This window comes from Monodelphis domestica, chromosome 4 (assembly GCF_027887165.1).
Source record: "Monodelphis domestica isolate mMonDom1 chromosome 4, mMonDom1.pri, whole genome shotgun sequence".
In the NCBI taxonomy this organism is placed as follows: Eukaryota; Metazoa; Chordata; class Mammalia; order Didelphimorphia; family Didelphidae; genus Monodelphis; species Monodelphis domestica.
Window position 1 is genome coordinate 367,797,657 of NC_077230.1, and position 16,747 is coordinate 367,814,403.

A 16,747-nucleotide genomic window follows, 5' to 3' on the forward strand; every position below is an offset into this window, starting at 1 on the left:
GCCATACCTCTTCCATCTTGTATTTAGGAAGTCGATTTTTTTCAGCCTAAGTGTAAGACATTTATTAAATGTAAGTGTAAGACATTTATTAAGACGTTTTATCTTAATATAGTTAGTCCAGTGTTCAAACCTGTTGAAATCTTTTTGAATCCTGACAGGGTCACCCATCTGTTAGCTATTACCCCCAGTTTTGTATTATCAGACTTGCAGATGTGTGTGCTAACTCTGACTTTATCCTAGTCATTGAGAAAAATGTTGCATAACACAAAGTAAAAAACAGATCATTTGGGTACTCCTTTGGAGACATCATATGGTATTAACAATGATTCTCTGGACCATTAAACCATTTCCATCTCATCGAACTGGCCTTTAGCCTGCATTTTTCCTTCTTTTTCACAGAAGACTTGGTGTCAAATGCTTTAACAAAATTTAGGTAAATGATACCTCCAGCTTTCCTCTAATTTAATTTACTGTCAAAAAAGGGAAATAAAGTTAATCTGATATGATCCAGTTTTTTTTTTAACTGTTATTTTGAAAATTAATAAACATTTAATTTTCCCTCTAATTTTCATTCTCCCTAAAAAAAGGAAGAAAAGCAAAATCTTTGTAACAAATATGCATAGTCAAGAAAAACAAATTCCCCCATTGGCCAAGTCCAAGAATTTTTTCTGTATCTTTAGTTTACAACTTCACCATCAGGTTGGGATAATGTCATTGGTCTTCTAGAATCATTGATGAGAGTTCTTAAAGTCTTCCCAAGTTGTTTGTCTTTACAGTGTTGTTGTCTGTATAAATTGTTCTTTTGGTTTTGCTTACTTCATTCTGCATCAGTCTCATTCCGCATCAGTCTTTATGAGTTTTCTCAGGTTTCCCTGACCCATTTTTGATAAGGCTATGCTGGCTTCTTGTGATCACTGGTTCCTTTTCTAAATGTTCATTAACCATTTTTAATAACATGTCTTAGAATTTTGCCAAGAATCAAAGCAAAACTTATTAGCCATATAATCTGCAAGTTTCAATGTTTCCCCTCTTTTTGAAAATTGGAACTATACCCTTCTTTAGTTCTTCAGACTATTCCAGATAGCTCAGCAATCACATTAGTACCTCATAGTATAGTTTGTTTAGGCCAAATTTCTTGGATTTATGAAGAGCAGCAAGTTGCTTTCATAATAAATATCTCCTTAATTATCTTGGATATTAACTTCCTATTAGCCATTTGAAAATAGAGGCAAACAAATTTGCTCTCCCAAAATCTAGAATGCATTTTAGATTCTTCCTGGATTTCCTTTCTATTTACAAGGTCTAAATTGACCTGTTCATTTCCCAAATTTTTTCATCTTTTTCATCTTAGGACCTTGTTGGTAAGAATCAAATCTAGAATAGCATTTCTCTGTTGGTTTCTTAAACCTTTTTTGGAGGAGGTACGTATCATTGAAGTAATACAGCATATCATGACTTAGTCTGCTTTTGTAAGAGAGAATTCAAGCCGATGTCTGGATAGCTGAAGTTCCCATCATTGCTATAATCAGGCCTTTGTGCTAGGTTTGTGGTTTTTCCCAACTCTGCATGTATTTCCATTCTACCTAAATGGTTTCTAGTATAATCCTGTGACCATATTATGTTTGTTTTTGTCTGCCTTGATTTCTACCAGGTTTCCCACCATTTCTTCCCTGGATTTCTTTAACATGTAATGCTCCTCTTCCCCTATTTTCTGCCTGGCCCTTTTGAATTTAGCCATCATGAGCCCAGTGCTAGTGTCAGTTGATACTCATGAAATCAAATTTGCCTCTGTATTAATGTTTTTACTTCTTGCTTGTTACCTACTGGAGGCCAAGAGGATTATTATTAACTCCTTTCTTGGATGTTGTCTTCTATGAGCTTCTGGTTTTCTCTGTTGTGATTGTTCCTATTTGCTTAGTAGATATACATAGGCAGTTCTCTCCATGCCTTTTTTCTCTTTCTTTTTTATTTTTAAAGTTTAATGCTCTTTTTATTAGTTTTGTAAGCCTCTAAGCACTTAGATTTTTACCAACCCTTGTTAGGTCCACTCCATTCCTGACCAGGAGTCTGTCATTCTCATATTTTAAGCCATGGCATAGAAATCTAAGTTCCCTTTTCATACTTCATTTTTCTCAACCAGTTCTTTGCTCTCCAAGATTGTCTTTCTCTTCTGAATCTATTACCTTTTAGCTTTGGGCAGAAGTAATGAAAATACCACTTCAGTCCCAAGATCTTCCATTTCTTGCCAAAGATTTCCTAATATTTGAGAATGTTTCTAGTTTCTTATTGTTTATCTCTAAATCATTAGAAATGGGTATTTTTATTTTACTGTTATCTAGAGTATCTCCTTTACCTAATTTGTAGGATTTTTATGAGGAAATCGCTTTGCTAACTCTAAAGTACTCTAAAAATGGGTGGTATTAACATAATATTCTGTATTCCAGGATCTCTATAATATATTTCATACATGCGGACATTCCATATGCTCCCCAAATTGCTCTACAAATTAATCAACTGTTATCAGAGATTGCTATGATTTCAACACTGCAGACAAATTAGTGACTTGAGCCTCCTCATTCAACTAAGTTGGTTCTCTGATGACAGACACATCTGTCACTGATTCAGTGCATACAATCTTCTACCTGGGTATAGGCGCTGTCAGAGTGGGTTCTTCATTGCATTATCTTTGAGAACTCCCCACTACCATGAGCATATGATCATCCTAATTTCTTTATTGTTTTAAGGTTTACAAAGTGTTTTCCACATAACCCTATGAGGTTTTTTGGTCCTCTTTTTACCAATGAGGAATAGGAATCTCAGAGAACTTAAGCAAGCTTAACTAACCATGGCCATGCACCTGGTGTCTGAGAAATCCTTGTCCATAAGGTCTTGAGTTGGTCTCCCAACTTCATGCTGTATTTTAAACGTTTTCCCTTAGACCTTCCACAGGCAGCAAATTCCCTTAGCACAAAATCAGTCATGAATTGGCTCACACTTGGTTCTTGCCATCAGGGCTTAAAAATATCCTCTCTCTTTTCCAGATGACCCAACAGATGGCCGGAATGAACTTCTATGGCACCAATGGCATGATGAGCTATGGACAGTCCATGGGCAGTGGGAATGGCCAGACAGCCAATCAGACGCTCAGTACTCAGATGTGGAAATAAAAGCGGAGCACCTGCATTGTTACCACTTATTTTCCCCAAACTCCTTCCTCTCTTCTCCCTGCTTCCTCCTCCCTCTCTACCTCTTCCTGTTTTGTTTGGAAACTGCCCTAGGAGACATACAGACTTTGACCCTCCATCCAGCCTGATCACCCCCCCCCCCAACCCTCATACTTGAGACCCGCTTTCTGCTGTCCATGCCCACACTTGACCCCAGAGCTTTGGTGTCCAAGCCCTTCTCCAGGGGGCAGCAGAGAGCCCTCTAGCACCACTGGAATGCACATACCCAGATTTCTTTTCCTTATGGGAGATGAGGCAGTATCTGCTCCCCCAGCCTCTTGAGAGAGGTCTGTGGGCACTAGTCAGGCTCCATGGGAGAGGGTTAGAGGCCTATATGTATCACCCACATGTCATTTTTTTAAAGGTTGCTTTTGGGGGGGAGGGATGAGGCGGGCTGGGTAGAGAAAAGAATTTAATCAAACTCCAATCATGGGTCTTTTTGAACGGGGCTCACCAGATTCAGGCTGAGCCAGAGCCTCTCCAAGGGAGGGAGAGCCAGGGTTATTCTGCTTTGTTCTGAGCGGTCCTTTGTGGCTTTAGTCCTTGTCAGTCATTGGAACCCAAGTCACTGTGAGGCTCTGCTGCCTGGAGATGGGCCTTATGCACACATGCTGAGAATGGGAAGTTTGCCCTTCTTATGAGTGGCTTTTTATTGTTTATTTTCCCATCCAATCTGGGGTGGTGGTGGTTAAAAAATAAAATAAAAAGTTTTAGATTAACAAACTAACAAAAGAGTTAATTTATCGGCAGCTAAGAGCTATTGCCACTTTTTTTTTTCTTACAGTTTTAAGAATGTGTTATCTGCCATCCTAATTAATGCTTCCCTTCCTTCCTCCCCCCCTGCAGTCCTGTTTATTCTGGGGTAGCCCGCACCTCTGTTTCTTGCATATTTTACACTGTGCATGAGGCAGAGACCCCAGGCAGCTTTCCTGTCAATCACCATTCACCTCACTAGAAAATCAAAAGAAAAAAAGTTTTCGCTTAAACAATTTCATTTGCGTGAACCAAAATTTTCGGTTGACTTTCTCCTGTGTATATGTAAATTCCTTAATAAATATTGCAGTGAGATGCTGTGTGTTTGATCATATGTGTGTGTGTGTGTGTGTGTATGAGAGAGAGAGTGAGAGAGAGAGAGGGAAGGAGGGAGAGAAAGAGAGACTCAGAGCAGAGAGCACTCCGGACTACTTTGGCAGTGCCTGAGTTGTGTGGGCTAGTGATCACCCTTGGGCTATTGGAGGAGAAATTTTGAGATTATTCCAAGGGATCCCTGGAAGCCAATATTCCTTTCTGTCCAGTACCTTTAGATACTTGGCTTAGCTCAATTACCGAGGGCCAGGACATAGACGGGGTGCTGGAAAGTCTTATCTTGAGAGAGAAGGTTTGGGGTTAAAAGGATGCCCCAGAGTTTGCACATCGAAAGTCAAATTTGCACCTTTTCTACATTCTAGTTGCCACTGGCCTTAGAAAGAATTGGAGGGGGCAGCTGGGTGGCTCAGTGGATTGAGAGTCAGGCCTAGAGACTGGAGGTCCTAGGTTCAAATCTGACATCAGACACTTCCTAGCTGTGTGACCCTAGGCAAGTCACTTGACCCCCATTGCCTAGCCCTTACCACTCTTCTGCCTTAGAACCAATACACAGTATTGATTCCAAGATGGAAGGTAAGGATTTTATTAAAAATAATAATAATAAAATAAAAGAATTGGAATACAGGCCGGAATTAGGAGTCAACCATGCCCAGAGCTGTTGTCCCAAGAAGGTGGGCCTGACACACAGCAGGCACATAAATCCAAGAGACAGGAACCATATCTGGGAACAGATGGGGCTTCAGTCTACCTAACCCAAAGAAATGTGGATGACTAAAGTGTTAGCCCAGCCATCAGTTGGCCCATGCTGAGACGAACCATTTTGCCACTAGAGGACACCATGACTATTAGCTGATCACTGAGAGGGAGCACCCACATAGTAGCTGGGATTTTTCAGGCCTTAGATCAGCTGTGAAGTTGGGATGGATGGACCTAAAAGAATACATATCCATCAGTCGCAGTCTTTGCTCTCTTCTACTTTCAGGAGGTGCTTTCCGAGGACAAGACAGGGACTCAGAAAATCCACTTAGCAGTTGTGTGACTTAATTGCTTCCCCTCTGAGCCTCAGTTACTTTATCTGCACTACCTGCACACCATCTTACTGGAGGGTGGTGAAGAAAGTGCTTTGTAAATTGGCAAGTGCCACAGAAATGGGAGCCATCTGGGGAGAATCTGCATGTGGAAAATATGAAGGACCAGCAGCAGAGAGACAAGATGGTGCATGCATAAAGAACCTCTGACCAAAAGGCATTGCTCTGTCCCAGGAGCTACAAGGTCTTCCAGAGAACACTTGGGCTCCATCATTCCACAGAGATGAGTTAAAACAGCTCCAGGAAAGGCTCCTAAGTTCATAGATTTCAAGCTAGAAAAGAAAATTGAGGCCACTCATTTTACAGATGAGGAAATACACTTGGGGATCATGTGACTTGTCCAGGGTCACAGAGAATAAGCATCCGAAGCAGCTTTCAAACGGGTCTTTCTGACTCCTAGCTCAGAGTACTCCTTCCTGCCACAGGGAGAAGCTGCACAGTAAGTACAGTAGAAAGAGAAGTGGGTTGTCATAGGACCTTGATTTGAATCCCAACTCCTATTAATACATGTAACAGTGTCAGGCAGATAAGGCCATGGGGCCCCATTTGCTCATCTAGGAAGTGAGGGTATTGGTCTTGACCTCCAAGGCCCCTCCCAACTCTTGAGCCTAAAAGCACTGGACGTCCAAGCTGGAAAGGACCTTAGAAATCATCTAGTCCAGAAAATGTATATAAAGTTTTTTTCATCCCTTACTGTCTGTCTGAAGTATCAGCTATAAGACAGAAGAATGGCAAGGGCTAAGCAATTGGGGTTAGGTGACTTGGCCAGGGTCATGCCGCTAGGAAGTGTCTGTGGTCACACTTGAACCCAGGTCTTCCCCATATCTACTGTGCTATCTTGCTGCCCAGCTCCAGCATTCTTTCACAAAAGGGGAAACTAGGCTCAGAGAGGGACAATGACACCTGTCCAGTGAACGGGACAGCAGACCCCTTAGTGCTCTCAAAGTCAAGATCATTGAAAGGAGGTATCCACGAACCAGTTTTCAGACTCGACTTTAATCATCCATACTGACTGCCCAAATACTGTACATGCAGGGAGAAGCCGTAAAAAGAATTTTCTCCTTGGGGAAATTGGCAAGAGTATTATACAAAAGAGCATGCACCCCTTCCCGGCCCTCAGCCTGCTGCACAGAACCACAAAAGCACGCCAAGTGTTCCCAAGGACCCCTGCCCTGCCTCCTACCACACACACACACACGCATACAGAGGACACATTACAGACCACGGCTCAAACACTTTTTTTTTTTATCATATTAGTACATTTAGTCCCCATAAGTCCCTCCTCAGCTTTTGAGGATTTTTAAAAATTGAATTCCTCCTTCATACTAATTTTCCAGAATTGGTTGTTTCAATTGGGATTTTTGAAAAATAAGTTAGTTGGATTCCATTCTTTGAGAGCAGTTCCTTCCCAACTGTTTTCTGCCACAGACACCACGAGGCCTTGAAAAAGAGTTGAGGAAGCTGAGGAGTACCAGGCTGAGCATCCGGGATACCCTCAGCCTAAAACTGACTTGGGAAAATTTGGGAAGAAAATAGAGACAATTGGAGCCTGTATTCACATCAAAACATTGCTATATGCAATGTCATTTTCCTACATCTATTGAACTTGGCGCCTTGGTCATCTGAAGACCATCCAAGCTTTGTCACCAGGTTAATTGCAGGTCAGGATTTTTTTTTTCGGCCACTCATTCTAAGTCATGGAATGCCTTAGCAGAAGGGGGCACGTTCCATGAAGATCCTCAAAGAATCTGAGTAGTCAGAATATATTGGAGCCGGGTAGCTTAGTGATTAGAGGCTGCTTCAGGGCCAGGAAAACCTGGATTCAAATCCTCCTCTGACATACTAGCATGTGAACCTAGGTGACTGGCACTCCTTGAGGGTCCCTACAGTCCTCTAAGATTCAAAGGTGCTGCAGATTTGCCTTCACACCCAGTTACCCAACCCTGGTGGGATCACAGGTCTGGACATATTCTAGAGGCTCATCTGAAGGCCACAAGGTGATGCTGTAGCCAAAACCACCCCCACCCCCACCCCCCAATCTAACGAAATCCCCTAAATCACAGAGGAGCTGCCACAGGCTTCAGTGGAGAGGGATCCCCATTTACTCACTGGTGAAATGAGAGAGATTTTAACGTGGGAATTAGGGTTAGTCTGAGCATCTTCTCCAGGGAAGCCCCTTTCACACCCCATGGAATGCCAGGGTTCTAGTGCTCATTTGGTGGGGCTGGGAAAGAGCATCTTCGCAGAGGAGACCCCAAAACAAGAACCCAACTTTGTTGAAGTGATTGGCAAGGGCTGATCCCCCCCAACGCCCCCCCCCCCACAAACACACACTTCCCCGGCACATGTCTGTAATTTTAGCATCTTCTTGAAGCGAGCATCAGAGGGGAGACCAGCACTGGACCCTGGACAGGGTTTAAGCCAGTGGGAGGAGACAGACCAGGACACATTAGCACCTTTGACTTTTCAGCAGGACGAAGGATGGTCTTTGAAGACACCCTTTATGTGCTGTCCTGGTAGAAAAAGCCGGGGAAGGAGAGAGAAGGCAGGTTCCTCAGAGGAGGCTGTGAAATTCAGTGGGGTGTTCCAAAAGCATCTGGGCACTGTTGTGGGAGATGGCAAGCTGGAGACAGGCCGGATGGCCCCTCATCTCAGAAGGTGGGGGGATATCATCCTAACACCCTATTGTTATTCTGATTGTATCATAGAGCTGGAAGGGACCTTCAAGAGCTTCTAGTCTTTCATGGAAGAGCCCTCAATCATCATCCATTACCTGGAGAAGGGTAACAACAGACCTCTAGTGTCTCTCACACACACACACATGCAGGGCTGGTTAGTGGTAGAACCAAGGTGTCTCTGATCCACACAACAGGGTTCTTTGGGTGCCCCCCTGACTCCCCTTCTCTGACTGAGTGACTTCTCAGGACCCCTGCCTGGACAGGCTGCCATTTTCAATGAGCTCTCCTTGCCTCGGCGTTTTACCCTAAACTGCCATTGGCATCACTTACAATCCCAACTAAGCCAACCCTCAGAGGTTTTTTGGGGGGTGCCACCTTGCGCCAACACCCTGGAGGCCTTCTGGGGGGAGTGGGCCACACTCCTGGGTCTCCCTGCTCTCTGTCTGTGGCAGTATGAAGGGAGGAGTTGGGCGAGGAGGGGGGAACGTGACGGGGAGGGGACAGACTTTTCTTTGCTAAACAGAAAGATTGAGCCCTTTAAAAGAAAACAAGGCCACCAGCATCAAAAGTGCTCACGTTCGCGAGGCATCGGGGCAATTTGACAAGAGCAGCTCTCGCCAGAGGGAGCCACTGTGCTCTCTTTGGCATCGCAAACATCGCTCTGAGACTTTCCCAGCAGGACTTGGGCCTTTCAGTCAGCATCGAGGCCTCAGAAAGACCCCCCTGCAGGGATTGGAGGAGTCATTACAGAACATCACAGACAGATTTTCAGATGCAACACGTGATTCTTCTTTGCAGAAAGAAAGAAAAAACACACCTTTTCTTTTCTTTCTTTTTTTTTTGCTTTTTCCATTCTCTGTGAAATGGAAACAAACAGGAATGAAAGGGGAGGGATGCTGCAGAGGGTACCAGAGAGGACAACATTAATGGATGCTCCCATCTTCTTTCAGACTGGAGAACGTTGCTGAGGCACACAGCAATAACCTCCTTCCATATGTGCCAGGGGGGTGGCAAGAGAGAGCCAGGGCCATTGCCTTCTGGTTCCAGGCTTTAGACAACACGGCCAAAGGCTCCCACATCTGCTTTGTCACCTTCCTCAAAAGCCTGAGATGCCTGCAGAGCTCTCTGCCTAAAACTGGTCCATCCACAGCCACCAGGAATCCATGCCAATGTTCAGGCAATGGTGGCCTCTCTTTCCCTTCCTTGATGCTAGACACAGACAAGATGACAGACACAAGGACACAGCATGGCTTAGGCCACGCCGCCATCTTATAAAAATGTGAGGTATCCTGATAGCCAGAGCCTTGGTGGGAGAGGGCCAGGGGGTCCTGCCAGTCACTGGAAGAGCGAGTGGCGAGGCGGAGAGGAGCCCGGTTTTGAGCAGGGCTCCCAGGGTTGTGCTACATCTCATTTCCACAGGAATCGGCTCGGAAGGATGCCGGGCCTCGGGATGTTGCATCTGCTCCTGCCGCATCAGAAGCTCAGGGTGGCTCGCTGGAATTTCTCTGGAGCAGTGCCGCGCTCACGTTCACCCTTGTGAATCAGCCCACGTGAGTCCGGGATGAACGAGCCAAGTGCGTTTCCATTCCACGGAGGACCCAGTTCTGAGGCCTCGTTCCCAAGAAATGCCAGCATTCCCCAGGATGTGGGCCAGATGCCAAGAGATGATTACTCCATGACATTCTCCAAGTTGAGGTCAGGGTGGGGAGGCTGGGGAGGAAGGAGGGGCTTGAACAAGGGGGATCACCCTCCAGGCCTTTCCAGCTACGGTTCTTTTGTGCACTGGCTCCAAGGGAAGCTTGCTCTCTCTCAGAAGGGGGTTTTCTTCTCCCTCTGCCATCAGATAGCCACCTGACCTTTCTGTGGCTACCCCAACAAGCACCCATATGGGCCTGGAGGCCCAGGCAGGGGTCTTGAGTCTTTGTGGGGGGATGCTGCCTCAAAAGAGAAGAAACGTGAGCTCAAATGCCTTAGCTAACCAGTCAAGCTTCTGTTGGCCACCCTTGCAAGAGACCCACTGCTGCTCAGAACCACACTGGATCTCAGCTATCCAATACCACCTGCCACCTTGCAGCTAAAGTCAGTACCTCCGAGGCACTTGGCCATCCCTAGGCCTTGCAAAGGTGTTCCTGCCTCCATCTAGTCAGACAATGGACGCACGGACCCTGGAACCATCTCCCTCCTCTTACCTGTGCCTGGCCCATTCTAGATGTCCGCCCAGCACTGAGACACAGACAACTTCCTGGAAGAAGGGTGTCGAGGCAATGAGGCGACTCTGCCTACTTTCCATCAAATGGGTACAAGGGGAGGACCTGTAGGTCTGTCCCAGGCTGGAGCTGAACAGTCTAAAGTCTGACCCCCTGGACAGTGGTCTGGGGTGACTCTGTGCCCCTCCCAGGAGGGAAGGCCAAGGACGCCTCCCGGATGGCTACTTAGAAGCCCCACATTGATGCTACAAACACCCATGAGTAACGTGTGCCTTTCTAGATACCATATACACTTCAGGAAGGTAGGACAGGTGCCCAAAGTGAGCCATGACCATGTCCTCAGGCACGCTGGGGAGAAGGAGCTACACTGTGCAATGGCTGACGTGAAGGGGTGCCCAAGACAAAAGGGTGGTTGCCCCCCTCAGAGAAGGGCTGGGAGGTGGGAAACCACCTCCCAGGAGGCCTCTGATCCAGGCACTGAGTGGAGAGCCAGCACGACCCTTCAGCTGGCAGCGGAGCAAAACCCTGGCGTCCTGGTGAAGCCTCCCTTGGGGCGGCCCCCTCTCCGAGGGGAGTGCTGGGGCTTGTACCCCCTCGCTCCCTGCTCCTCTTCCTCCACAGGGCCTCTCGGACAGGTGAGGGACCCTGGAGGGCCCCGCCACCTCCTAGGGAAGACCATTTCATTGTCGATTTAAAGCCTTCTGAGCAGCCAAGAGGCAGCATGGTGTGATGGTCAGAGGAGGTGACTGGAAAGCTAAGAAATCTGGTCTCCAAATCCTCCCTCTGACCCATATGGGCTGGGCAACCCCAGCATGTCGCTTAGTTTCTCTGCTCTAGACAGAGAAGGACTGGCCCTGGCTACCCTGGCAGAGGGACTCCCCTTGCCTGAGAAATCACAGGCGCCGTCTCCGTCCTTCCCTATCACTTGCTCTTCCTGCTTCCAGCCTCCCCTTCTGGGATCCGGCAGGATGAAGGTCTAATTCCGCCTTCCGAGCCTTCTCCAAGTAAAACGACTCCAGCTCCTTCGGGCTGGCCAACGTCCTTCCTCCAACAGAGGCCTCTCCCTCTTGCCCTCTCGCCCCTAACCCCGGGCGGCACCTCCCCAGCTCACTAGCTGGTATGGCCACCCGACAGGCCTTGGGCGACCATCATCCCAAACTGCCGTCCGTGACTGGCCAGCGGACCCCTGGACCATCTGACGTGGGAGAAGAGCCGAGAGGGGCAGAGCCTTCCCCACTCGGACGGAAGAGGGGCGGCTTCCGTGTTTCCGGCCCAGTGCTATCCGTATTCCCTCTCCCCTCCCCACACACGTGTGCCACCCCCCACACACACATGTGCCACCCCCACACACACACAACACACCCACACACCGAGTGGCCGGGGTCCCCTCGGGAGCCCCCACCCTGCTCTGGCTGCTCTCAGTTCCTCAGACGCCGTCCTGACCTCCATTTGCCTCAGGAACGTTCTCCCCTTTCTTTGCACGTGACCAAGAAAGACCCGCCTTGTGTTCCTGAGGCGAGAAAGAGGGGCTTCTGGGAACAAAGCGTCCAAGTGATACTTAGACTAGAAGGAAGGCGCCCCCTCCGGCCGCCTCTGGAGCCCGATTCTGGGGGAGAACGCTCCCCTGGGTCTGCCTTCTGTGCGATCGGTGGGAGAGATGCGCAGCCTCGAGCCCAGGCCAAAAGCCTCGAAAGGCCTTCTCTTGAGAGAGCCCCAGGAGGCAGCGGGACGTCCCTCCCCCAGGGTGATCCCGTAAGACCCCGCGGCCCCAGGCAGGGCACACAGATGCAGCTTTCCAGTAAGTCGCTTGATCCAGACGGGGGAAGGGAGCGGGCAAGGTACCTGTGTCCCGGGGCTTTCTGGGAGCCAGCCCGATTCCCTCCCCCCCCCCCCCCGCCCCCCTCCAGTCCGGAGGTACAGATCCTCCTGGGCAGACTCTAGCCGGGATCCATCAGGGAGTGGCAGAGGGCCGAGAGAGGAAGGACTTGGGGTCGGCACATATTGCTTGGTAGACCACCGATGGGTCTTGGGAGTCCCAGGAGGCCCCGGGGCTGGATGCTCAGGCACAAAAGTGGAGGGCCTCCGTGCCGGGGAACCGAGGAGAGGGGGCCCCCTTGCCTTGGCTCAATCTTTGGCGGAGGTGCCTCGGAAGCCAGTCTGGCGTCAGCCGTGGCCTGAGCCCCAGCAGAGCCTCGGTGAGGTAAAGGGTTTCCTTCTGGAGGGCGGCAGCATCCTTCCAAGGTCCATCCCTCTTCTGGTGTGCTCAAAGCCGTCCTCGAACTCGGAGCAGCTCAACTCCGACTGCTGGCCCAGCGGCCTCGTGCCAGTCCAGAGAGGGGCAGGGGGCCGTCTGTGGCCTCGGGAGGACCCTCGGTGTCTCCTGGCCACAACTTGGGAGCGGAAGCTGTTTCACATGCGAGGAGGGGGACGATGAAGCCAGGACCATCCTGGGAGGCACAAGAGGGGCTCCGGCCCCTCTGGGCCACATGCTACAAGACATCGGAGGAGGCGGGAGGCTAAGAGAGGCTCCGGGGCTGCAGCTGGGGGGGGGGGGCTGCCCACGGCAGGCTACATCGGGCGCTACGTACCCCCAGAGCGAGGGGGGGGCCAACAGGGTTCAACACGATTGGTCTGCTCAGACCTTTTCCTAGAAGGAAAGACGGATGGGAAGACAGAGCACACTGTAGGGAAACTGAGGAAGCTCATGTCACAGCAAGAGTCAGGCCTATGGGTAGACGGGAGAGACTCGCCCTCCAAAGAGACCCTTGAGAGAGAAGACACAAACACTAGGTGGGCCCCGACCTAGACGCCAGGATGGGGGACAGGAGCCTGGCGGGGCACCTGTGAGATGGCCCCAGGGCGTTAACTCTGGACACCCGTCACGGATCACACAGATGCACATACGCAGACACATAAAAACAGACACACATATACATACAGGTATACTGAAACATGTACACGTACACATATATACACGTACCCGGGTGGTGTACACACACACACATAGAGCCAGAGGCTTCTCCTGCCTGCTGACATGGCCCAGACGGCAAGATCTGTGGGCCAAGGAGGCCCGAGGAGAGACGGCGAGATGCTATGTACAGTGAGATGCCTGGGGAGGGCAAGGAGGCTGAGCCACGGCCCTCCTCTCTCACGCTCGCACACGCGCGTGCGCGCGCGCACACACACACACACACACACACACGCACATGCGTTCCGGCCCGCCACCACCACCACCACCACCACCACCACCGCCGACCTCGCCTTCTTGAGGTCCAGGTCCCCGGCTCCCTAGGGGCAGGAGGGGCTGGTGGAGCTCTCCAGGGAGGACTGGGACAGACGCCGAGTGAGTGGCCCCAGAGTGGAGTCAGCTACGGACGAGGTGGGGAAGAGTTTGTACCAGCCAGTGACCACGTTGCTCAAGTCCAACTCCTCCAGCACAATCTGGGCCATTCCCATGAAGCACTTGTGGTCCATGCGCCCGTAGTCTCCCCAGACGATCACCTAGGAGACGGGAGGAGGAAGGAGCTGAGAGTTGAGCGGCTCCATCTTCTTTCACCGGAAATAGTCCGGTTCCTTTCCTGATGCTGACAAACACACCCAGGTCTTCCCCGTTCTTTAATTTTTAAACATTTTCTTTTTCTTTTTTTTTAAATATTTTAAAAAATTTCTTTGTCCTTTGTCTTAAAATCAGTACAGAGTATCATTTCTAAGACAGTCAGTTCTAAGGCAGAATGGGGGACAGCTGGGTGGCTCAGTAGATAGAACACCAGGCTTGGAGATGGGAGATTATAAATTCAAATCTGGCCTCAGATACTTCCTCCCTGTGTGACCCTGGGCAAGTCACTTAACTCCAGTTACCTAGCCCTGACCACTCTTTGGTCTTGGAAGCGATACTTAGTGTTGTTATCAAGAAGGAAGGTCAGAGGTAAAAACCAAAACAAAACAAAGCAAAAAACTCTTCACCAGATAGATCGAACTGTACTCTCAAGTCTTATCTCTTTTCCTCCTCCTAGAAAAGGCCATCCATACTTGTGTCTACATTTCTCATTTAAACCTTCTTTATCTGGCTTCTAACTGATGGATTTTACTTTACATATTTGATTTGAAGAAGGGGTGCACAGGCTTCCTCAAACTGCCCAAGAGGTCCAGCAGTATATAAAAAGCTAGGAACCCCAACCCTCTTAGTCTGCAGAAAAGAAAACTGAAGCCACCCACGGGGTGTAAGTAGGAGACTTGGGGTCCCAAACTGGTACCCTTTCCACACCACCATGTTGCCTCACATTTCTGACAGGTCGAATGTAGGATGGAGAAACTCATCACCCACTGTGTGAGACAGCCCATCACCAGGACTCTCCTGAAACTTATCCCCGAATCTGTCCCCAGGCTCTGTCTCCCCCTCTCCTTAGCCTCCTGCCTGTCACAGAGTCCCACTGGGCCATTTTAGGATCTAGCCCTGGGCTTTGGGCCTTACTGAACCCGGTCAGCTTCCCAGGGCCTCAAGTCCTTCTTGAATCTGACTCAGGGGAACCTTTGTCTTCAGCCCCAGGACTTTCTTGACTAATTCCTAAACTTCCCTGATCTTTGACCTGCTTGGCTCAGAAATCTGCCAATCCTCATCCTTTACTCCCCTCCTCCTTCTCTTCCTCCTCTCCTCCCTTTCTCTGTCTGTCTGTCTGTCTCTCCCCAAATCTGTCTCTCTCCCTCTCTTTCTCTCTCTCCCTCCCTCTCTCTCTCCCTCTGTCTCTTCCCCCCCCTCTCTGTCTCCCTCCCCTTTTCCTCCCTCCTCCTCCTTCTCCCTTCTGCTGTTACTGCAACTGGATGCCTGATTTTGTCCTTTGCCACTTCTTTCTATTCCTTTCTCCATCTATCTCCTCCTCACTCCTCTCTAGATCATCAAAGTACATAACTAGGATTTCTGTTGAAGGGAAAACATAATCTGTAGTTTGGGAGAGAAAACAGAGAGCAGACTGGAAGGGAGACAGCCTCTTTGGAGGCTTTGGAGTTGGAATGCTCACTCTAAGCAGTATAAGCACAACACTCAAATCCCGCCCCTGGGCAAGGTACTTTATTTCTCTGAGCCTCAGTTTCCACATCTATAAAATGTGACCATTCCCACTGTGGCTCCTGGGCTCTGCCACTTGCCTTCTGTCTGCCCTTAGATGATTTATATATTTCCCATCTCTGGCCTCAGAGATCTCATCTGTAAAATACAGGCACTGGTCTAGCTGGTTCCTACGGTGGTGCATTCCAGTGCTGGGGGAGGATCCCCTGGTGCTCACTAGATGGGAAGCTCCCTGAGGGCAGGGACTGTCTTTCTTTTCTAGCCTAGTGCTGGGCACATAGTAGATGCTTAACAAATGTTTATTGCATTTTATTGGTGTTGATTTTCTTAGCTCATAGGATTGATTACTGGGTGATTGTGAAAATACCATGAAATAATGTTTGTAAATGCTTTGCAAATCTTAAAAGTGCTATCTATAGAGGGGCAGCTGGGTAGCCCAGTGGATTGAGAACCAGGTCTGGGTTCAAATTTGACCTCAGACACTTCTAGCCATGTGACCCTGGGCAAGTCACTGAACCCCTATTGCCTAGCCCTTACCGCTCTTCTGCCTTGGAACTGATACTTAGCAGTTTTAGAGTTTAAAGGGCGTTTTAAGAAAATGTTCTAAGAATGTCCATTATTATTATTCATCAATATTATTTCTTCGCACCTCAGCTAACTTGGGATGGGCACTCTGGTCGGAGCACCTTCGTTTGCCTGGCTGGGACTCCTGAGAAGCTTCCAGGCTCTGTCCCAGGCTGCAGAGTCCCCATCCTCCAGCCAGGGAAATCCTGGCCACTCCAGAGAGGGCCAGGGACAAAACAATCCCAGCAGCAGCACTCAGGCGAAATGGCCCAGGATTCCCGTCCCTTTCAGAGCCTGCCTCTTTGCCTTTCCTCTTTCCCCTGCCTCTGGGGCCCCGGAATTTTTTTCCTATCTGGAAATAATTTGAAGCATGTTTTTTCCCCGTTTGGTTCCACAGAACCCTGCACTTGGCTTCCGGCCCTCTGGGCTGCCCTGCAGCAAGGTCCCTACAGCCCGGACTGAGGGCCCCTGACCCTCATCCACTGGCCCATTTCTCTCTTTAGAGCTGATCCTTCTGCCTTACATGGTTACTAAATTTTGTAGCTACAACTTTACATATTTATATGGCACTCACTGTGCCGGGTACCACAGGGCACATTTTTGTGACGTCACAATTCTGGGAAATAGGTACTATTATTATCTCCATTACACAAATGAGGAAGCAGAATCAAACAGAGGTTACATGACTCACCCAGGGTCATACATCTATTCAGGTACCTACCAAGTGCCCAAGGCTAGATTTGAACTCAGATCTTTCTGATCTCAGACCCCTTACTGCTCTACCTAGCAGCCCTTGAAGTTTAATTCTCACCAAGAGAATGGAAGCTCCTTGAGGGCT

The 16,747-nt window shown here is 48.9% G+C and overlaps 2 protein-coding genes across 7 annotated transcripts in view; one reads left to right on the top strand and one right to left on the bottom strand.

The window, feature by feature from the left end:
• The window catches only part of SMAP2 (small ArfGAP2), a 52,851-nt gene extending 48,561 nt beyond the window's left edge, over positions 1-4,290 (top strand). For all 3 annotated transcript variants that reach the window (XM_001365635.4, XM_056795223.1, XM_056795222.1), the window contains one exon: positions 3,042-4,290. In XM_001365635.4, the coding sequence (XP_001365672.1) occupies positions 3,042-3,167 (126 nt within the window). In that variant the 3' untranslated portion in view covers positions 3,168-4,290. The remainder of the gene's footprint in view (positions 1-3,041) is intronic.
• A 2,085-nt stretch (positions 4,291-6,375) lies between these two features.
• Positions 6,376-16,747, bottom strand: part of RIMS3 (regulating synaptic membrane exocytosis 3) — a 50,354-nt gene continuing 39,982 nt past the window's right edge. For all 4 annotated transcript variants that reach the window (XM_007492857.3, XM_007492855.2, XM_007492856.3 and 1 more), the window contains one exon: positions 6,376-13,784. In XM_007492857.3, the coding sequence (XP_007492919.1) occupies positions 13,572-13,784 (213 nt within the window). In that variant the 3' untranslated portion in view covers positions 6,376-13,571. The remainder of the gene's footprint in view (positions 13,785-16,747) is intronic.